Below are 23,089 nucleotides of genomic sequence, written 5' to 3' on the forward strand. Positions count from 1 at the left end.
ATTTTTTTTATTTTCTAAAAGACGAGCACTTGTCCGTCATAAGCATAAAAATATAATTATGTTATTATTATACAAAATATTCTAATGTCAAAAATTAAAATTAAATAATGATAAATTAGATTTATGATGTCTCTCTTTTAATATAATTCAAAAAAAATTTATCGATTTGTAAGTGTATCATCATATCTTTTATAAGTTACTCATAAACTCAATTGTAAAAATATTTTCTTTTAAATGTAAATTTTAAATGAATGGATTAGTAATCGATATAGTGAAACTTAAGTTCTTAATTGATATTAATTATTTTTGAATTTTTTTTCTTTAACTATAAGTATTTTATATAATAATGTATATAACTATTAGTATATTTACTATTCTTATAGAAAAAAATATATTATAATATATCATAAAATATATTCAATAACTTGGTAATTGAGTCTGAGTACACTAAGTTTAAGTTCTCAGATAAAATTTCACAATCATAAAGTTTAATAAGTAGTTATTGATGTAATAATATTTTTATTGCATAAAATCAGCTTTTAATATAATAATATAATTCTTAATATTTTTTCCTACAAATTACTTCTTTAACTAATAAATACAAAGTGAACTTTCTTTGTATATCATTATCTAGATGTTTTTTTAAGGTTATAAATAGATTTTTTATATTTTCATATCAAAATTTATATTTTTTTATTTTCACAGTGAATCATTTAGGTTAATCTATATAAATCTAGATCTCCATTCAGAAAAATTATTTTCATATCTATTGATATAATTCAAGATCATAATAAGGTATTGATGTCATGATTATTCTTAATGGGTTCATTTAAAAAAAAATCTTGTTATGATCGATGACTAAAATCTTTGACAACAAGTCTAACCATTATATCATTCAATATTATCGTTTGAGTCATGTTTATATAATAGACTCGGTAATTCAATGAGTTCGTAACATCATTTTGATCTATTGATTTCAATTTTTTTTTTTTTATATTATACTATTTTTTAGAATCATTTTTTTAATAACTTACGAAAACAACCCGGGATCCTTTTAATTTTTATATTTTAATATGATCCTTATAGATATATTATATAATAATAAAATAATTGATTGGTCTATTTTCCCTTTAAGATATTCTCATATGGATGATCCTCTCATGACATCGATAGGTGATAATCCTCTATCGACACTCAATTGTCCTCATACATAATCTATAAGTCTGATATCAAAGAGTGGAGTACTCATACAAAATATCCTTAGTGTCTAAGTCTAAGGATTTAATACATAATTAGTATGACGGAATCACTATTTGACAATGAGGTATCATTAACCATCTAACATTCCGTGAGTGGATCAATCAATGAACTCATTCTCCAATAAGCATATGTACTATATCCCTAGTGTCACCACACAAGTACCTATGAGACTAGCCGCTTCCATTATATGGACATGTATATAACACATTAGTTTGTTCGGTTATCTCGATGTCCGTCTCGAGTAACCTATGACTAGGATTATTTAAAATCTGTGTTTAAAGGTAAATCGATTACATTATCATGATCTCATTGGCATCGCACGGTGTTTGCATTGACGTCCCCTTCATTGCTAGTAACTAAGTCGACGTCGATGCAGATATAGAGTAGTATTGTTGGGCATTTGCATCGACGACCCTTTCGTCACTCGATAACTATGTCGACCCTAATACAGATGTCAAGTGACCCTTTAATCATTCGACAACTACATTGACGTCGACGTCAATGTAGTTATACAGATGTCAAGTGACCCTTTTATCACTCGATCACTCAGCAATTGCGTTGGCATCGACATAAATGCAGAACGACCATCACCTCTCGTCGTTGCTCTTCTCATCCACAACAATCATCTACGGTCATCGTCATTTGCCACCATCAATTGAAACATTAATTTTTTAATCTTTTATTTTTATATTTTTATTAATAAAATTAATAATATTATGATAAAATTAATAAAATTAGGATAATGATAGACACGTGGCGATCACACGGAGGGGAGGCCGAGTAGAGCTAATGTGTTAATTTCTATTTTATAAAGTAAGGAATGAATGATCTATATATAAAAAAAGAATCTGATGGTTGTTTTTCTTTTTAATTTGTCCAAGACGATAATCTCGAGGAGGTTGATCTGTTTTTTTTTTTTTCTATCTTCTTTTTTAATCGACGGAAGGGTGGCGACAGCAAAGGATCTGACGGCTTTGCTCACGTTGAACCCACTACTACTAATAAAGTATGCTCGTGATTGGAGCAAGCAAGGAGGCCCTCATGGGACCCACCCATCTGCCGTGCCGACGCGACGTACGATGAACCGGCAGTTCACCGACTTCAAACTTGGCTCCGATCGCCACGCTGGCACCGTGTAGATTTCCTCGCCCGACATTTCCATACCACTCTTTCTTCCTGGCGAGCAAACCTTTTCTTCTTCTTTTGGTTCTTATAAACGTTGTTTAATATGATTGGAGGATGCATTGCATCCACTTGCCCCGCTCTCTCGATGAAGCCGCTCGATCTCCCAGAAGACACCAAGTCTGACCAACTAACCATCGCCCGCCCCATTTGACCTCGTCTTCCTCCTGCAAGTATCCCAACTCTTCTCTTCCCAAGCTACCTCGTCCAAGAACGAGAGGCGGCAAAGATGTGGAGATCACTGTGCCTCTTGCTCTCCCTCTTGGCCTCCGCCGCGGCCCCGGCCGCGGAGGCGGCGACCTGCCCCTTGGACCTGACGTACGTCTCCACCTACCCCTGGGACGACTCCTCCTGTGTCGCCGCCAACACCAACCACAGCGACTGCTGCCAAAGCCTCCTCAGCGTCTACGGCATCGGCGCCGCTCAGCGCCTTCGCGACACCGGCCTGTTCCGCCTCCCCGACGACGCCACCTCCGCCGCCTGCCTCGCCGATCTGCAAGCCAACCTCTCCGCGCCCCCCCTCTCCCTCCCCTCCTCCATCGTCTCCGCTTGCTTCCCCTCGCCTAGCTCCTTTGTCACCACCTGCGCCGGCGTGTACACCCGGGCCGACTGGACCGCCCGGCTCGGCAACGCCACCGAGCTCGACAGCGCGTGCGACGCAGACCTCACCGACCTCTCCCGCTGTAGCAACTGCCTCAACGCGGGCATGGACGTCTCCTCGCGGCTCAGCGCCGTCAACGGCAACACCTCCGACGACACGACCTGCTTCAAACTTACCATCCTGTACGCGGCCGGCGTCGTCAACCGGTACGGCCCCAAGGACCCCCGCGCCGGCTGCATGTTCGGCTTCCTACAGCCCTCCCCCTCCTCTTCCGACCACGACTCCTCCAGCTCCCACTCCGCGGCCGTCTATGCCTCCGTGTTCGCCGCGATCGCCCTCGTCCTCGCCTCCGGCTCCCTCGGGCTCTTCCTGTGGCTTGCCCGTCGTAAAAGGAAGAAGATGAGCGACTCCGCGGCCTGGGAGAGGAGCTCCAGGTTGTACCTCAGGCCCAACACCGGCTCGATCTGTTTCGACATCAAGGAGCTGGACAAGGCCACCGCCAGCTTCTCGCAGCGCAACCTCATCGGGCGCGGCGGGTTCGGCGTCGTTTACAAGGGCACGCTCTCCGACGGGAGCCTGGTCGCCGTCAAGAAGGTGCTCGAGGGGTTAGACGACAGCGACGAGGAGTTCCGCAACGAGGTGGAGATCATCAGCCACTTGCGGCACCGGAATCTGGTGCCGCTGAGGGGGTGCTGCATCACGGAAGAGGACAGCGAAGAGGGCAAGCAGAGGTACCTGGTCTACGACTACATGCCCAACGGAAACCTCAACGACCACATCTTCGGCTCGAGCATGGGCGCCAATGGCGACTCCGGGAGGAGAAGAGCGCCCCTGACATGGCCGCAGAGGAAGACCATCATACTGGACGTCGCCAAAGGGCTGGTCTACCTGCACTACGGGGTGAAGCCCGCCATCTATCACAGGGACATCAAATCCACGAACATCTTGTTGGACGGGGAGATGAGGGCGCGAGTGGCCGACTTCGGACTGGCGAGGCAGAGCAGGGAGGGGCAGTCGCACCTCACCACCCGGGTCGCCGGAACCCACGGCTACCTCGCGCCGGAGTACGCCCTCTACGGGCAGCTGACCGAGAAGAGCGACGTCTACAGCTTCGGCGTGCTGGTGCTGGAGATCATGAGCGGCCGGCGCGCCCTGGACACGTCCGTGGCGTCCAACCTGGTGCTCGTTACGGACTGGGCGTGGACGCTGATCAAGGCCGGGCGAGCGGGGGAGGTGTTGGACGCGGCGCTGACGAGGGACGACGGCGACGGCGACGGCAACTCCAACCCCAAGGGGATCATGGAGAGGTTTGTGCTGGTGGGCGTGCTCTGCGCGCACGTCATGGTGGCGCTCCGGCCGACGATAATGGAGGCGCTGAAGATGCTGGAAGGGGACATCGAGCTACCGGTGATACCAGACCGGCCGCTGCCGCTAGCCCTCGCCCATGGCTCCGTCTTCGGCGAAGGAAACACCTTCACCGCTTCACCTACTCTCAGTGGCCCTCGTCTCGACACAGGAGACATGCTCAGGTAACTCCTCCATCTCTATCGTACTCAGGATCGGAGCACACTGAAAGCCAATTCAAGGGAAGAAACGAAAGAGAAGAATGGCTTTCACTTGCAGGAGGCAGATTCCATGTAAATCCTGTCACTGAAACTTGTCTACTGTATCATCTCGAGTTTAGCATGACAGACTTTGAACTCCTCAATGTGTTTATTCATCAGTAATAGATAGAAATAAAAGCTATTCATCATTTAACACATGATTATGTTACAATATTTGTCAAAGGTAAATGGCAAAGGTAACATCTATAAATGCTCAAGTATATAAAGAGTAAGAACACCTTGAAATCGACAACATAATAACAATACAGGATTTGCTGAAAGCAATCACAATATGCAGTTCAACAATAAGACATCAGTGTTCTATATCTTTAATCTAAAAGGGGTAGTTAACTAAGAATGTATTTCTTCAACCTAATTTTAGCCTTTTAGCAGTATCAAACTAAAACTTGCAAGAACAAGCAAACAATCTTCGGAATTCTTCGTCCGCGATCATTATGAATTAATCATATCAAACATTATTGTTCAATCTATTTGGCATGGAGGAACATCATCATCAATCTTCATGCAGGTGAATGAAGTGAAAGCAATCCCACTTAACAGTACTTGTCAATTCTCTACATTATATTTCCTTGCCAACAAAATAATCTCCCACCTTGCAACAACCTGAAACGCATGAGCAGTTTTCTCTTGCACCTGACTCATCCATCAAAATCCAGAGCTAACAAGGGCATGAGGTATGATAGCCGTCAGGATCATATGGTGAATGCAGCGACTTAAGTATACACCATTGCAAGTTGATCACAGGAACGATAGCCTTCAAAGTCATATATAGAAGGAATGCAGCACTACTAACAAGCTGAGCAAACTCACTTTGCTATCAGGAAAATAGCCGTAGGCGTGTGGTAATGGGTGACCGGCAGATTGGGCATGTGGGTATCGCTGTACCACAGTCTCTGCAAGTCTAAATCATGAAAGCAAAGATAAAACAATTAGACATTCCCCTTCTAAATGGACTCTGTCATTAATCCATTCTCATTAGATGCCCCCTTGTGCGTCAAGGATAAATAGAAATTCTCTCTTTTAGATTCAGATAAAACAATAAGATTCTACAAATAGCCCACAGCTTCTTTGGAATAAGAAATAAGTCTATTTCGAAAGCGGTTCTTGAAAGAGGGCTCTGTAAAAACCTTTTTGTATGTATACTAGTTATAATCTGGAAGGATATTATAAAAGACATAACAGTTTATGTAGTTTAGCAAAGCACTTACCAGATGACCACAACTGAAAGCGAGATCTTTAGGATTTGTGAGGCAAATAGGGCATGCCTGGACAAAAGCAGGAGAAACATTCTCAGGTACATGCAACTTTCTTAAAATCTAATCACTAATAAGACGTACTCGCTCCATGGGGATGCTGTACTCATCCGGGTTGGTGTATTTCGCATGTCCATGGGAACTTTTTGATGATTTTGCATTGTCATGATCGACAACAGCTCGTGGAGGAGGCAGAGGCTTTTCCCAACTGGCTTTTCCCTCATTGTTTCTGTGCTTTTTTAGTAATCTTCAAATCATTGTTACACTCAACAAACAACATTATCCCTTAAATGTTGACAATTCCAGATTTATATATGAATATCTAAATAGTCTTACCTCTTACGCTTTAGGCCTTGTGTGGCTCTATACTGAAGTGGAATTTCCATGAGGGCAGAAAGTGCAAATGCTGCCTCCTTCTTTGTCATTGGCATGTTTTCAGACATTATCTTTGTGAAGTTCACAAACTGCATGAGTCAATGAGATAAGAGCAAGGAACATAGCAATTTGTGGTAATAGGATAATAGTGACAATTATCAAAATATTATGACCGAAAAACTAGAATTTCCTTTTAGTAAGAGATAATAGTCAAATTAACAAGACATAAAAGTAGAATAGGAACATAGCAATTTGTGGCAATAGGATAATAGTGACAATTATCAAAATATTATGACCAAAAAACTAGAATTTCCTTTTAGTAAGAGATGATAGTCAAATTAACAAGACATAAAAGTAGAATTTCCTTAACAAACCAATAGAATTAAGAAAACTAATTTTGAAATTGAATGATCAACAAACTTTCTTTATCAATTCAAGATTAACAGAATTGTTATTTTAAAAAAGCACATGAAATTAAAGGTAAAGGCTAATTGTCTGATCAAGCAGAATATATGTATATACTATAGCACAAGGGACCAGACTGTAATAGCCTGTCCTGATTAGGGGGATTGTTCTGGCATTATTAAGGAACTGAGTGAAATTTCATCATTCTCATACGCTGACTTCTACTGTATGTAGACTAATAATAGCATAACTCTGGAATAACAACATGACCTTTGTGTCTATCTAATCTCCTGTTAGCCCCCTACAAAAGAATGATTGTAGGCTTTTTTGGTTCATGGTGAGGAAATCAAGCCTTTCCAACTGAAAAATTGCAAGGCCCCTATAGTCCCACAATAGTATTGAGTTGGAGTAGAATTTGTGTAGAAGATTTGGTAAGCCCACCACTAAAATTTGGGCTTAAGCATTATGGACAACATGGTACAACAACCTTGGCAGTCATACGGCGATTTGGTTGTGACGTGGTCGCATTTTATAAGATTCTGTGACTTATACTTACCAAACAGTTTATTTTCAATTACATTTTCGCTTTACAATAATGCTAGACATTAAAGACAATATTCTGCAAGCATTTACCTGAAAGTTATCAAATGACCGTTGTGGAACGTAGTCATCAAATTGGTGCATAGCATCCCATGGTCCATCACCCACACCAATCATAATTATCGAAAGGGGATAATGGCTGGATATTAAATGCTTCAGAATGTTGCAGTAAAGAAGAATTTCGACAAAAAATCAATGTCAGCTTTTACCTAGCTTCAACTATAGCATCTATAGTAGCCTGTTCTTGTTGACTAAAACCATTTGGTAAGGTTGAACCCTTAGTAACCTATTAGAGGATGGCAAAAAATATTAAGGACAATAATACAAGGAAACAGCAAGGGGAAGAAGTCCTCTGTATGGTAACATCCAAACCTGTCCATCAGCTACGATTACAAGAACATGATATTGCCAATTACTTTGCTCTACAATATCAATTGCTGCAAGAATGAGTGGTGCAAATGACGTTGGACCTGAAAATTTTGTTATCATAGAATGAATTCATATTAACAAAAAGAAATTTTGACATTTCTAGTCCATTAAATTTTGGGCCGAACTAGTATCATACAACATGGTAACATATTCACAAAATTTATGAATGCTGAAAAGAAACAAAAGAGAATAATTTAATCCAGTAACTGAAGAGACTTTTTAAGTATGAAAATCCATTGTAGATTAATTTTGAGGATAAAGAATGAATTAATTAGTAACCAAGATATTTACTATCGGCCAAAGAATAACAGAAATATATAATTAGCTCATGATCCCATCAAAATTCTGAAAGAAAGAGTTCAATCTAGTATCTCTCAAACTCATGATCTATATATCTCAACTAGCTTCTCACTAGGATAGTTGATTATACTTGAGGATCAATCAATTGCTTCAAAAAATACTAGGCAATATTACTTAATAATTTTAAACAATATGTCTATCACTAAAAACTAAAAAGATTAAAGTTTTAGACAATAGAAATGATATAGAATGCAAATAAACAATATTAATACATAATCATATCAGATTGACTTTTTGGATCAGAGCTTTTTCTTCTTTAGAAAGAACTTCGTTTATCTATTGGATTGCTTATGGTTTGTATTTCAGTTGAACAATTGGATTTTAGGATTGAGCTCAATTGGACAAGATGGAATTCAGATCAACACTGATCTGATCCAAGCAATCGGATTATACTAAGGATACAAATTACAAAAGATCATTAAACTAGACAGCAGATCCAGATAATGATGAAATTCACATATCACGCTTCCAAAGATTTGAACATGTAACACCACAATCTGCAAATAAGAAAACCATAAACCACTAACCCCATACTGACAGCTAAAATTTATAATCCTCTAAGACAATTATAAACACGAAAAAAAGTCAATAAGAATGTACAATTATTCATTGTCGTTTAATATGTAAAAATAATAATTCATTCAAACTGAACTCAACAATGCATGCAAGAAACAAAATATTCCAACAAATGCAAAGAAAAGAAACAAGGATAAATAGAGTATAACCTGAGAGAGTCAAACATGGAACAATCTCTCTATATCGTGAAAGAGCCTCCTCGAACCCATGACTAGGACGGTGGTCAGGGTAAAAGCTGAAGACAAATTCATCACGTGTAGATGCTACATAAAAAAGAAGGAAAATGTGTGAATAGGAGGGAGATTTAACTAATCAGTGACCAAAGCTGTAGCAAAGGACACTAACCATCACCAAATCCAAAACACGGTATCAAGTTATCCTCATCAAAAGGAGACAAAGTACGCCCAATTATAGAAATTGCTTGCTCATAGGGGTTAGTTGTGTCACCAATAGCATGCAGAGATCTTCTGTTAAATGAATGCCTTCCTACAATTGTTAAATAGCAATGATCCCCCCTCTGAACTATGTGGAGAAAAATATATCCAATCTTAAAAATTGAGTTGATGTAGAAGTATCATAGTGTTTCTGGATGTACAGAAACCCTTTAAAGCACACCTGTCCAGTCATTGCTTTTAGTGAAATCAATACCAAGGATTAAATTTGATGATTCAAGGCCAGCATCTCTTAGTGCAGAAATAACCTAGGGAATAAGAACATGTTTAGCATTAAGGTAGGAAATATATAACTTAATGAAGTAATTGATGGCTAAATTAACAAAATTGCAAAGCTCTGCAACTAACTGTTAATCTAAATATATTTGCATTTTTTTCAGATTTCACCCAACAATTATTCTCAGTAATCGATTGGTCATCCAACAAATTCAATTCTTGTAAAAATTTCGAGAAGCAGCCCAACAATCACACAGATGTTAGAACTAATAATCCTTCCACAAGCTTTTACATTATAACATGCATCGTAGATAACCATTATTCAGATATGTTGCTGCATGTTATCTATCACTAAATTCAAATTTGCATGCCGTGGGCATGGCTACATTTTGTAAAGAATAAAATCTCCATGTAGCTTTTGTAATAATAAACTTCTTAGCTATTCTAATGTTGTAAAAACTGCCAATCAAAGGGATATAGCAAAAATAATCATCAAGAAGTGTGCAGCATATGGGAATAGGACATGGATCATCAAGTATGTATGTAATGAACTTACATAAGCTATTAAAATCAGAAGCCAAGATGCATACCTAAAAGATGTATGGCAATAACCCAAACATCAATCAGTTGGATGATAAGAAATCCTATTGTTTGTAGTCAAATGCTTAGGCAGCAATCAGGCATAAATTACGTTGGCTTGACAGATTGGATCACATATAATGGCCATTAAGATTGGATCAGAATAAGTTTTGAATCATGTAAGAATGAAATTCAGCTGCAGAAAGGCATTTGTTTCTTGTTGGCAAGCAAACTTTTTCTTCTTTCTAAATTTTCTTCCTTGTTTACCTCTTGTTCCTCTCTACCTCATTATACACATTTCTGCCTGGTCACTGACCATCTTACTGTCAAATTGGGTTCAAGCAACAGCTATCCTCCAGATGGCTGACATTTAGATATTTATAGGGAAGAACATTCTTGATTTACTGCATGCTTGTGAAAAGTCAGGATCTGTTTGTTAAAAGGTAATTGTAGATCGTAAACATCAAAGAATGAAAATACAAGGAGTTTTACTATTTGGCTACACCTAAATGTCAAATCACCAAGATTCTAATTAAAAAAAAAAAAAAAACAAAGAGCTATATCTAAAGGATCCTCCATGCTCATTATAGGAACCTAAATACTTTCTGGATTAAAAACTTCAATGAAACTCATAATCAGTTGAAAATTTTGATATTTCTAGGTTTAGATTAATATGGCAGCCTAAAGATCCAAGGCTTGCTTAAATCTTACAATTAAGCTGGATATCTCGAAGATATTTGTGACAGGAAATTCTCAAGAAATATGAATAGCAACACTTAATAGCTCATTAAAAGTTACTAATCTTCTTGTGACAGAGTGATATTCAAAAGATTAAGAGATGCTAGTGAGAATCAATCAATAGACTACACCAAAATAAACATGCTTTGAGCTAAATGGACAGCATATATGTAAAATTTTTCATCAAAATTCTCAAAAAAAGTACTAGCCAACAAATTTACCTTGAGAACCTGGCCCATAGACAAGCAATAAAGTGTGAGAATTGAAGCAACAACAAGACCTAGGAATTATTTATATATAAATATATTTGAAGTTCTTGGATGACTTAAGCAACAAGAGAACACTTAGAATAATTGAGACCTAACAATATTTAACTTGAAGTTCTTAAACAATCAGCCAAGTGGGTGACTAAACTCGAAGAAATTTGCTAAATGCAATGCCAAGTATTAAAATAATTTAAGGAGTGATGACTGGTTATATACCGAAGAAACAAAACAAGCATGTGGCTACTTATGGGCAAATAAGGTGCAGTGCTTTCTAATATAAGAACCTAAACCTTTTTATCAGAATGCAACATAATTTACTAAAAAGATGCCAGACCTTGGCTAATGACAGGTAAAACTGATGTGCAGAAATCAATCAATCTTCTAATTTACTGTTTTATGTACCTACTAGAGGAACAAAGTAATTCACCTCTTCAAGCGAGCTGAAATTGTCAGCTATAAATGCTGGTTGCTGCTTATTTTGGTTTTTATTATTAAATGAACTCCCAGCAGTGAAATGAGCTTGCTGAGGATATCTGTGAGAAGATGGGTGAGCATAATTGCGAGTAGAAGGCAAAGGATATTTGCGAGGAGAGGATCCTTCAGCAGAATTTGTGTTGCCCATATAGCTAGAATCTAACAGTACATCCTTTCAATTAATCTGCACTCGATGTCAAAAGAAAAAGAAATAATGTCAGCAGCGGTAACCACATGGAGGAAACAAGAAGAAAATAAAGGAATTTCTTTCTACAAAAAGAAAGATGATCATTCAATCTTGCCCTGGAGTCCCTGTATCACTATAGTCTGTATCATAATTTGTTCTACGAACATTCTACACAAGCAACAAAACCAGAAACATTTTTTCCTCAAATTTCTTTTCGAAATCCCTTACACAACTTCGATTTTGACAAATTGGGGGTTTAGAAACTAATGATATAGAAATCGAAGTAATATAACAATGACCCTCATTTTATGAAATAAAAGAACAACAACAATGATAATTTTAAATGAAAAAGAAGGAACACAGGCACCAAAATCATGGTGCATATTTTGCACATGGGACCATGTTGTCTACTTAGGGAAACCACAAGAGTTTCTGCCTAGATACAGTTAATGCATGTGTGGCTGCTAAGTGGAGACATTCTAAGTATGTAGCCATAATGTGATAAGGTGACATAAAACCTAAAAGAGATGATCAGAGAACTGACTTTACATATGCAGCTTTATATTTTGGACCCAAGGATATTGATTTATGGTCAAGCATGTGATTTTGTCCACCACAAAAGAGCTTGTGAAATATTCAGTAAAACTTCACAATAAACAAGACCAACATCTTGAGCTTCATGTGAAATGCTCCAAGTCAGCCATACATGGTCTCATTTTCTAGTTCTGTGTAAACATCATATTCAACCGAAAGTTGCAAAACAGGAAGATCTATGTTTAAGTATTTAACATTTGTACATGAATGACAAATGGACAAATGAAATAAAATGAACAACTTATTATGTACCTCCATTATTCCTGATTGCAAAACAATTAGATTCTGAATCCAGGTCTAAGCAACTTGTTTGACTCCTTAATTAGTCCTACAAATATAAGTCTGAACAAACCTTTTAGTGTACCAAGCAAGGTCTGTCATACTGAATCGTACCGCCCGGTACGGGTGGTACGTACCGGTCCGACAGACTAACGGTACGCGGACCGCCCGCTACCGATCCGCCTGTAGCACTGTAACAGCACAGCTGTAGCAGTGCACTGTAGTACTGTAACAGTACAGTACTATTGCAGTGCACCGTTATAATAGCAGTACAGTGCAACAATATACTGTAGCAGTACTACAGTGCTTGGTACACCTAGGTATACCGCTCGGTACACCGTACCGTACCGATACCGAGCCCAGGTCGAAACACCGGTACGGTACGATATTGCGAACCTTGATACCAAGCATGTATTTTATCCATAAAGATACATACTTATATAATACTATTGAATAAAGAAATTCTTAACCTATCAAGAATTTTACATGCCTTACAATCTTAAGCACACCAACTCAACTTTTCCATAGGGTGGATGTTTTTTAGCTAATGTTTAAAGGGTTACCAATCTGTCTTTGGTGACCGTTGTTCTACATAGTCATACAACTTTACCACTTGCTCCTTTAAATCCATCCAATTGGAGTTGAAGAACCACGATAGGCCATGAAAACCAAAGTAGAATCAGACCTTTTTCCAAGGAAGAAAATATTCTAAAGTCCAGATACTATACAAATTGGTACTTGATCCTACAGTTTCCAACCAATTAAACCTGATTCTCAAGGGGCGGCAACCACAACACGAGAACAGGATGTATAAAAGCAACTGAACTCGTTTTTGTATCAGCACATGAGCCAGAATTTAAGCAATCAAAACACATCTTCCTATTCAAGATTATTACGCTTACAAGAGAAAAAAACACAACCTTTTCAAATTCAATAAATGTAAATTCTAACATATTAGGGTTGCTTCATTCGAAGGAGAAGGCAGTAGTTGTAACAGCTCAAAAGAAACCATTCCAATTTTCTTCAAGAAAAGACTACATTAAAAGAAAACGAGCCGATTCGAAGAAGCCCGCATGCTATAACCAGTAATCTTGAACACATCCAAATCGGCTCTTGGCCACCTTATCAAAGTGGCTGCCGCTAATATCTCAGTACCATCGCAAGAAAAGAGACCCACGAAGGCGGCGGCAGAGGAGGAATAGATTACCCTTAAAGAAATCCTACAGCCGTCGACTTACGTCTTCGCTTCCGAGTCGTCGGTGGAAGAGTCCGTCCCCGCTTACTGTTCCCTAGCGGCTGACGAGTTCTGCGCACGGCTCCATGACACAGTGCTTCTGGAACCTCGAGAAAATTCACCGCATCGCCGCCGGTAGAGGGCTCGAGGTGGGACCACCGCGGGTGAGCGTAGTGCAGCCCGAGTCGCCCGCCGGGTAAGACCGATCTCCCGACGTCGTGGCTCGGCCGCCTCTCCCAGCCCAGCTGTCGCCACCTAGTAGAGCGGGACCCACAGGCACCGTCCAAAGAGAGAAGAGAATTTGGGAAGCCGACCCCACCGGCGTCGGGTCCGTATAAACGTACCTGAAATATTCCCCACGGGTTGACCGACCCGACGTGGGTCCCTCAGAGCCTGCCTGAGAGAAGCCACTTGGTGACACTGTTGGTCGAAGTTAACGGGTTGGATATCAACTATTGTTCTAATTGACTCGGTCAATTTTTGGTGGTAATCGGAGTCAAGTCATCGTGCTACTTATAGTATTATTTAAGATGACTTGAGAACAAAAAAGGGCATATTTGAAGCAACAATTTGCCAACCTGTGACAAATAGCATAAAAAGAGAAAAAAAATGGAGAGTAAAGGATGATATAATGATAATAGGATTACCAATGGGTGGATCTCTGATTTGGATCGGTTAATATATACGGATCCTCATTTAAAATCATTGGCTTTTCAGATTTAGATATGGATCCTAAGAGAACCCGATCCAAATTTGATCCGATAACAATCTTAGTCCTTATCCCTGACTTTTCTGAGACCTTATTGTAGATTAATTTTATTTTTTGACTTGGTTGGCTTGAAGTCAAACATGTTTGCTCTATATTATTTAATATGTGGCTTTGAGTTTGATTTTAATTGTGTGTATTGTTTCAACTACATTTACAAGAAAAACTGATCAATAATATTCTAAAGTTTAATCTCACATTCAGAGTTTGATGAATATAATCTTATTAACTTTAACTTAAGTATTTCAATATATATATATATATATATATATATATATATAAGAAATATAATAAACCAAAGAACTTTTATTAATTGGAAGAATAAAAAGAATTGTAATAGGAAAGAAACCTAATATCTTATCTTGTTGCTATCTGATATGACAAATTATGGACCCAAGGCACGTCACCATATCTCACATCAGAATCCATACCAAAATGTCACACGTTATCACATTCCACACGCCTTATTCCGATAAATCCAGGACGTCACCACCCTCACACGCAAGGTCAGAGCCCATGCGTGCTGAGACACTATCCGACACGCCCATCACCTTAAACCGCATACGACTCACCCTCATGCCATAGTATAAGAACCCTTCGTGGATACCCACAAAAGGGGGATCGGAAAAAAAGGGAAAAACATTTAACTAACTTGCTCGTCGGAGGGGTTACAACCGAGGATCACCCGGCGAAAGCCTTTTTCTGCAGGAAAGCGGCCACCCACGATCCACAGGCGCCCTAACCTCAAAAGCCGCCGACCGACGACCTCGCAGGCGAGCCATCGACTATTTAGCCTCCAGGCTGAGGAACACTGACCAAGAACCCGACACCGAGGGCCGGTCGATGTTTCGGCGTCCAGCTTAACCGACGGGACACTCTTGACATCGACCCGTGGATCAGGCCGTGCTGACTAACGAGCCACGGCACATCTGTTCACAAACACTATCTTTCCCTAGTTTGTGAATCCAAGTGGTTTGTGAGGGATGTAGCAGTCCGAGGCCGGTTGGAGTTCTTCCTTGGGGCCTCTGTAAGCTTGTTTTGGTTGCTTTCGGCGGGGTATTGAGGAACTTCCCTAGTTTGTGAATCCAAATGGCTTCTGTTGGATGTAGCAGTCTGAGCCCAGTTGGACTTCTTCCTTCGCGTCCTGTGAGCTTGTTTTGGTTGCTCATGTTTGGTGGGATAATGAGGAAGGAAACCTAAAAGATTTAGCGGAGTCAGTAGACGAAGATAGATTAAGTTAGATGGCACAGCTCATGCCCACAACTGATCATAGCTAGTTTAATCCGCCGGCGGCCGGTAACCATGACGGTCGTCCAACTTCAAGATCATGGCTGATGTACATAAGCCAAAGTTAAGCTAAACAAAGTACTAATCAACAATGGGTTACCAATTGATCTGTTCCATTTAGTAGGATCTTGATGACAAACATGAAACCTAACTTTGCATTGCAAGTTACGATTAGTAGTACAGCACGCTGCATTGTACTGCAAGCTTTGCTTTCGACCTAATGCTCGAAAGACCTACGTAGTTGGCTGTGTCAGATTAGGTTGGATGTGATGATTTTGTTACTACATTCATGTAACATATCGATCGCCAACTTTGCAGGCTATCATATACAATCTGTCCTACTCGATCTCCAGTGCAGAGGGATGCCTTTGTGACGCACATAATATCAGGAAGCAAATGTCTTGTTGATAGTGTTAGTGTTCTTTATTAGGTCATTTCTCCAAGCATTTTGATACTTTAAGCGAGTGATGATAAGAAGGTATATAGAACACGGCACGCGCAAATGTTTACCAGGAACAGCTTCAAGGTCAATCACGATTCATCATGTGAGATAAGATCGATGGTGCAATTATGATTGCTAACGTGGAACTCAGAGCAGAGTTGATGAGCTTGCTGATAGCTACGCAGTCTGCTTGATTCATTGGATGGATGATGGAGGGACTTCAACTACCTCCATTAAGTCTCTGTAATCTTTCTTCTTCTTCTTCTTGTTGATGAAAGACTCTGAAATAACCTGAGAGTTGATGTACCATCATTGCCACAGATAATTGGCTTTTGCACAAAAAGAAGGGATTGCATGTTGTGTATATTTACCACTTAACACTAAGACCAACTTTTCTTCTTATGGATCAGTCTCAATATGTGCACAGTGTGCAGGCATATCTCGAGTCCATATTAGCTCACTGCCGATGTCATTGTTGGCTTTGACTAAGGAGCTGGCAGTGCTTATGTCCTCCAGTGATGTGGCTCGCACGTTGCAAATATCATAAGCTGGCAGAAATAGACAGTAGCTGAAATGTTGGTGTCCTATTTCAGATAAGACAAACTTGTATAGCTTAATGTATGTGGTAGAAAACCACATTAAACTAATCTGTGATGTACGCTCACCTATGCATGGTAATGTAGTCTTTGTCTTCTCCAATTTCACATCCATCCAAAAGAATGGTGCTTTCCATGCATAATATACCACCAGATTCGGCAAGAAACCAGCAGCTAGGATAGAAACTAGTGGTAATATTGATAACAGGAAGAGCTATACAAAGCATGTGGTCATGTCATTGAAAGTAGAACCTCAAGAACATGGGTATGTCGACATCCTATATAATATTAAAGCTTAGGAATGTGGATTAAATTTATGGATTTGACTAGCAAAACAACATTACTATTGAATAGAAGTTCAAAGGGTTGAAAAGTCATGGTATTCCTAATAATTGGGAGTATATTTGTTTTCTGTCTATGCTCAGCAGGTGTTTCATTGGCACATGAATATATTGTTTTTCAGAATAAAGAAGCTTGCACTGGGACCAGTGTTTAGGAAAAGAAATGAAAACTGCAGTAATATATTTGGTGGATGTAATTTATCTGGTTATTATCTAATTGTGTTGATATCAACATAACATGTCGACAGACCTTGAATTAAAATATCCATGACAAAAAGCTTGAATTAAATAAGAGTCATCCATGAATATAAAAATCCTAGAATGAACAACCTAATCCTTCTTCACAAACTTACTTTATTATTATGTGAAAGCATGTTTTGTTCTTTAGAACTCTCACAACTTCATCATGTTATGCTTCCAACACAAATCTTCTCTGCTCAATAAACTAGATAATAGTGCACAATAAAATGCAAAAGCAACTGCTAGAGTTTTCTGCTCCTGTATGCTTCATCTTCTTCCTTTATTGAACTGAAGAGATATTAGCATTACATGTCTAAAAATCACGGCAACCAGCATCAGTTACACCATGCTACCAAGTGCAGCATGACAGATCGGAAGCTACCTGTACTTGCAGTTGTTTTCTTTCTTTTCTGGATGTGCCAATGAGAACAATCTCAGCTGTCTGATACTTCGCAGTAGTTTTGTTATAGCAGTGATTCATTTGCATTCATGCCTTGTTCTCGACGTTGCATGTGATCATTACCACTGCATACAACATTATCATTACGTGAAAAAGCTCACAAGACAACAGTGCCGCGGACATCTCATGGATAGTGAATGGCAGATCGCGTCTCTTTCGAGTGGGAATGAGGAGTTTTGATACCGTCCATTTCTAGGCTTTTGATAAGAGTAGATTAACTCCTAACTGGTTGTGGACATCTCAGTAATACGAGGATATCAGCTTAGAAACACATGACCGATATTTCGAGTTCTAGAATTTGAAGTGACTCGTGATTTATGGATTCAATGCAGCTATCGCCGAGTGACAAATTTCTATCTCATCTCATGCATTTAATTCCATGAGACTCATAAAATTCGACCTCAAGCTCATCTGCAGAGAGCCACTTGGCACTCTACACTATTTGGAATAGAGATTCGATTGTGTGAATCTAAAACGTGGAATCCTGGAAAGAATCGCACCTGCTCCACCTCTCAACGGAGGAGGAAGAGGACGGACATGCATATCATCTCTCCAGGCGTCGCTCGGAGACCAACTACTCCTTTTTCTCGTTCCATTTGTCACCTACCACCGTCTGCTCTCAGCCACAGAAGCGAGGAAACTAGGCAGGCAAGGAGAACGAGGCCTTCGCTCCAGTTGCATGGACTTACGCCTGCAGCCTCAGTCCCACCTCAGTGTTTGTGCCCGTGCCCACACGCCATTTCATGCATGCATGGCTCCTGCTCGACGTAATTACCAATGATGAAAGGCTGCTGTTTTCTCTATCGGTTTTCTTATTTTATATACTTGTCAGTGGGACAAGTCATTGCAGACATGTATATATATATATATAGAGAGAGAGAGAGAGAGAGACTTATCACATACTATGTTTTGTTATATGATTATATTTCATAGCTTGTTGTTAGCATGCATAACAGAGATTGGTGGATAAATATATCCCTCAAAAGACAAAAAACACTATTTGTAGTTATTACAAAAGAAAAATACATCTTCTTGCATTAAACTATGGTGAAGAAGGATAAAAGGGAAGAGGAAAGAAGACTCTATCTTTGGATAGATTGTGTACATTAATTGCAACGCTAAACAAACGATAGTGATGCCAATTAATTCCAATAAAGAAAAGAAAAAGCAGCATGAAAGGAAACACTCACAAACAGTAGGCAAGTAGGCAATCTTTTACTTCAATGCATGGATGGGGTCGAACAAGAACTGTTTGAGAGTCATCAGTGACTCCCGTCAGTAGCTTTCTTAGTGTGGATGACCTCACCTTGGAATTGGCAAGCATCCAATAGCTCTTCCAGCATGCATTTTTTATCACCCCCTGAGGTTGGCGCAGTTCATGCCCATCCAAACTTGCATGCCAAATGGCAGGGGGCTTTCTATACAGAACTCAGAACTGGTTGTAGGTGTTATTTGATCCACCAAGTGTATATAAACAGACGGGGAGGTGGTCACTGCCAGGCATACTTCCTCTTCCTGGGGGTCAGTGAAAGGCTAGCAGACATGGAGGTGAGTGGTGAAGGGAGGGAGATCAGAAGAGATGGTGGCCATGGGAGAGGGAGCAGAAGAGTTGCAGCTACTGAAGATGAAATCGATGGGATGCATGCAGCTAAAGCATTGTCAGCAGAAAACACTGACGTGAACGAAGAGAAGTCATGCACCCAACCCCAAGAGCAGGTTCCTCTTCTTCTTCGTCTTCCTTGCTTTCTCTCTCTCTCTCTCTCTCTCTCTCTCTCTCTCTCTCTCTCTCTCTCTCTCTATCATTGTTAATGGCTCACAGAAGATTAGTACATCAATACAGAAGCATGGATGGAAGAAGTTCCTGGCTCACGTTGGACCCGGATTTCTTGTGTCCTTGGCGTACCTTGACCCTGGGAACTGTAAGAGACTCTCTCTCTCTCTCTTTCTCTCTCTCACTGAAACTAAGTAGTCAAAGATATCAAACTAATGCGGTCGAATTCTGTGGCAGTGGAGACGGACTTACAAGCAGGAGCTAATCACAAATACGAGGTAAGCAATAGCTGAACATGGAAATGTTTTGCATCTGAGAGGAGGCTCACCAGTTGGGAGTCTCTTTCAGTGGCCATGTTTGCATGTGAGAGAGCTATCTAAGGGGATTATATGTTTGATATTTTCTCATATAAATAAATACTGTAACAAAATGAGATTGTTGTGTAACAATTGTGGAATGAATATATAGCTCTTCTCTCTTCATTCATGTCTTTGCTACTACTAGTTTCCTTTTCATGTTTTCTTTCCCTCAATTGGACTGAAACATATTGTGGAAATCCTCCAAAAACAGCTCTTGTGGGTTATACTAATCGGTCTGGTTTTCGCGCTGATAATACAATCACTTGCAGCTAATCTCGGGGTGACTACAGGTATCAGAAACACAGCATTTCTTCCTTTCTCCTTTGTTTTGCTACCACAGAAGATGCTAATGTGTGTTGGTGATGTTGTCGATCACAGGGAAGCACCTTGCAGAGCTGTGTAAAGCTGAGTATCCAAGGTTTGTCAAGTACTGTCTTTGGGTGGTAGCAGAGTTGGCTGTGATTGCTGCTGACATCCCTGAAGGTTCTTCCTGAGCTCAAGTTGTTCTTGTAAGCTTTTTTCTTCTGTTAGTGATTTGAGCTTATGGGAGTGTGTGTATGACTTCTTGTGCAGTGATAGGAACAGCCTTTGCTCTCAACATCTTGTTTCATATCCCATTGTGGGCAGGAGTTCTGATCACAGGGTTGAGCACTCTGTTGCTTCTTGGACTTCAGAGATATGGAGTAATTTGAATCCTTACTCAGACCTCTCACTGCTTCTGATGAATTGATTCCTCCTACAAAAACACATTAAGAACTGAAATCTATACTTGATCCCCAACTAAAAGACACAAATTAAAGATATCATAGCAGTTGTGTGAATTCTATTTCCTTACCAGCAGAAAAATGAGATCTACTTGCAATTCAAATGATTCAGAGTACTGATTCAACTATTTGTCATTTATTTTCATATCAAATATGCAAAATAGGAAATGAATCCTTGTTACAATCTTCTGTATGTCAAATCTGAGATGCAAGTCCTAATAATACTGAAACAATTATCTTTTATAAAGCAAAAAGATAACAAAGATGGCAGTTCTGTTCTTGAGAAATTTTAGAATATTAAACCTGGGATTAAGAGACATTATGCTCACCTTATACTACTTGCAGGTACGGAAACTTGAACTTTTGATATCTATCCTGGTCTTTATCATGGCTGCCTGCTATTTTGGAGAGTTGAGCTATGTGAAGCCTCCTGCATCTGAGGTGATGAAAGGACTCTTTGTGCCTAAGCTTAATGGCAACAGTGCCACCAGTGATGCCATTGCTCTCTTGGGTGCCCTTGTCATGCCGTGAGTGCAACAGTATTCTCACCATCTGATTACTTCTCCATGATTGTTTGCTATTGCTTTGGTGTCTCACTAAACAGATTCTCCACATGCAGGCACAATCTATTTCTGCATTCAGCTCTGGTGCTGTCGAGAAAGACTCCTCCCTCTGTCAAAGGAATCAATGTATGTCTGACAAGAATTGCAAGAAAATTAGAGTTCTATTGAAGGTTTTATTGATGTTTTGTGTTGTTTGTGTAGGATGCCTGTAGGTACTTCCTTGTGGAGAGTGGCTTCGCATTATTTGTGGCATTGCTCATCAACATAGCTGTTGTGTCTGTCTCTGGAACTGTGTGCGCTGCTGATAACCTCTCTTCTGATGATTCTGATAGATGCAGCGATCTTACCCTCAACTCAGCCTCTTTTTTGCTCAAGGTATGTCCTTTCAATTAAAAACAGTTCTTGTTCTGTGCCACCAAAGTGAAATAGAAAAACACTGACAAAAATCAACACATGTTGAGATGCTTTTTCATGACCATTCATCAAAATCTATGTTCACCTCAGAATGTTTTGGGGAAGTCAAGCTCAATAGTGTATGGGATTGCATTGCTGGCCTCTGGACAAAGCTCCACAATAACAGGAACATATGCTGGCCAGTACATCATGCAGGTAAACATCATGGCACTAATTTGAATACAAATATGATTTTTTTTTTTTATAGTTTTTTGATCCATAATCCACTATGCAGGGCTTCTTAGACATCAAGATGAGAATGTGGCTTCAAAACCTCATGACAAGATGCGTCGCTATAGGTCCCAGCCTCATTGTCTCCATCATTGGAGGCTCTGCTGGAGCAGGAAAACTCATAATCATAGCATCGGTACCCTCAATTTTACTTCATTTTTGTCATGTTTTCACTGAAGACAAAGTATTTTCTTTACCATGAACTCTGACATTCCATCTAATCTACCAAATTATGCAGATGATACTATCCTTCGAGCTGCCATTTGCTCTCATCCCTCTTCTCAAATTCAGCAGCAGTCAAACAAAGATGGGACCTCACAAGAACTCAATCTATGTGAGTACCTCTCTTTGCTGATCCAATATGTACATGAAGCTGCTGCAACTTATAGTCCAAACGCAGGTCATCGTGGTTTCCTGGGTTCTTGGTTTCGGTGTCATAGGGATCAACATCTACTTCCTAAGTACAAGCTTCGTGGACTGGATCATCCATAGCAGTCTACCAAAGGCAGTCACAATTCTCGTCGGCATCGTAGTCTTCCCCTTCATGGCTGTCTACATCCTTGCCATCATCTACTTGACCTTCAGAAAGGATACTGCAGTGACATTTATCGATAAGTCTGATTCATCACAGATAGAGATGGAGAATGGTATGCGTCGTTCTGATGGTAATAGGGGAACTGAAGTTGTGCCATACAGAGTGGATCTTGCTGACATCCCTCTCCCAGACTAAATCTTTGAAGTTGATTGCCCAAGAAAGCTTTATGTAACATTATACTTGCAGTTGCGTCAGCTAAAATAAGTAGAATTATGGCTCTTTGAGTTATAACTCTTTTGTTTGCTTAACTTGTCATTTTGTACCATATGTGCCTCAGAAGGAGAGATTGTTGTGCCAACAAGTAATGGAAGCTGGCATTGTTGGATCAAAAGATTTGTGACATGCCTAAAAAACTAAGTGTTTCTTTTATACATCAAAATACAAAGAATGACAATATGGAAGAATTAAGGATGGTATGAGTTCAAATCCATCTCCATGTTGTTCTCCACATACAAAGAAAACTTACAAACCAGAAAACCTGGACAAATTCCTGAATAAACTTTAGGAACATTAGGAACAGAGCTCACTACTTGTTC

The 23,089-nt window shown here is 39.8% G+C and overlaps 3 protein-coding genes across 15 annotated transcripts; 2 read left to right on the forward strand and 1 right to left on the reverse strand.

Moving 5' to 3' along the window:
• The first annotated feature begins 2,486 nt into the window (after positions 1-2,486).
• Positions 2,487-4,803, forward strand: LOC135674613 (probable receptor-like protein kinase At1g11050). The gene has a single exon (XM_065184624.1). It carries the CDS (start codon positions 2,672-2,674, stop codon positions 4,574-4,576), a length of 1,905 nt encoding a protein of 634 aa, XP_065040696.1. The 5' UTR covers positions 2,487-2,671; the 3' UTR covers positions 4,577-4,803.
• Positions 4,804-5,076: 273 nt separating this feature from the next.
• LOC135674614 (E3 ubiquitin-protein ligase RGLG3-like) lies at positions 5,077-13,954 on the reverse strand. 13 transcript variants are annotated; one of them, XR_010513664.1, is made up of 13 exons: positions 13,690-13,954; positions 11,345-11,575; positions 9,282-9,366; positions 9,012-9,188; positions 8,816-8,929; positions 7,674-7,771; positions 7,511-7,587; positions 7,335-7,440; positions 6,258-6,385; positions 6,006-6,155; positions 5,877-5,933; positions 5,479-5,569; positions 5,077-5,326 (listed from the first exon to the last, which is right to left on the reverse strand). XR_010513664.1 is itself a non-coding variant. In XM_065184630.1 (13 exons), the coding sequence occupies exons 2-12, from the start codon at positions 11,537-11,539 to the stop codon at positions 5,486-5,488; spliced, it is 1,284 nt and encodes a 427-aa protein (XP_065040702.1). In that variant the 5' UTR covers positions 11,540-11,575; positions 13,690-13,954; the 3' UTR covers positions 5,077-5,326; positions 5,479-5,485. The 13 variants fall into 13 exon arrangements, 12 of the variants coding, with proteins under 12 accessions (XP_065040702.1, XP_065040707.1, XP_065040709.1 ...); XM_065184630.1 differs by having other exon boundaries at positions 6,006-6,168; XM_065184635.1 differs by having other exon boundaries at positions 6,006-6,168; positions 9,012-9,152; positions 13,690-13,952.
• Positions 13,955-19,320: 5,366 nt separating this feature from the next.
• LOC135674615 (metal transporter Nramp5-like) lies at positions 19,321-22,801 on the forward strand. The gene is made up of 13 exons (XM_065184638.1): positions 19,321-19,533; positions 19,658-19,736; positions 19,826-19,866; positions 20,159-20,237; positions 20,326-20,430; positions 20,521-20,630; positions 21,057-21,238; positions 21,331-21,400; positions 21,476-21,649; positions 21,779-21,883; positions 21,963-22,094; positions 22,197-22,292; positions 22,359-22,801. Exons 1-13 carry the CDS (start codon positions 19,360-19,362, stop codon positions 22,686-22,688), a joined length of 1,677 nt encoding a protein of 558 aa, XP_065040710.1. The 5' UTR covers positions 19,321-19,359; the 3' UTR covers positions 22,689-22,801.
• The last annotated feature ends 288 nt before the right edge of the window (positions 22,802-23,089 follow it).

Source organism: Musa acuminata, chromosome BXJ1-5 (assembly GCF_036884655.1).
Source record: "Musa acuminata AAA Group cultivar baxijiao chromosome BXJ1-5, Cavendish_Baxijiao_AAA, whole genome shotgun sequence".
Classification (NCBI taxonomy): Eukaryota; Viridiplantae; Streptophyta; class Magnoliopsida; order Zingiberales; family Musaceae; genus Musa; species Musa acuminata.

Coding starts and splice junctions, on each gene's coding strand:
- LOC135674614 (XM_065184630.1), bottom strand. CDS start 11,539: ATGGGCAACACAAATTCTGCTGAAGGATCCTCTCCTCGCAAATATCCT. Junction 7,772..8,815: donor TCCATGTTTGACTCTCTCAG/GTTATACTCTAT, acceptor CAAAATTTTCAG/GTCCAACGTCATTTGCACCA. Junction 7,441..7,510: donor GATGCTATAGTTGAAGCTAG/GTAAAAGCTGAC, acceptor TTTAATATCCAG/CCATTATCCCCTTTCGATAA.
- LOC135674615 (XM_065184638.1), top strand. CDS start 19,360: ATGGAGGTGAGTGGTGAAGGGAGGGAGATCAGAAGAGATGGTGGCCAT. Junction 20,631..21,056: donor TTGGACTTCAGAGATATGGA/GTAATTTGAATC, acceptor TACTACTTGCAG/GTACGGAAACTTGAACTTTT. Junction 21,239..21,330: donor TTGGGTGCCCTTGTCATGCC/GTGAGTGCAACA, acceptor CTCCACATGCAG/GCACAATCTATTTCTGCATT.
- LOC135674613 (XM_065184624.1), top strand. CDS start 2,672: ATGTGGAGATCACTGTGCCTCTTGCTCTCCCTCTTGGCCTCCGCCGCG.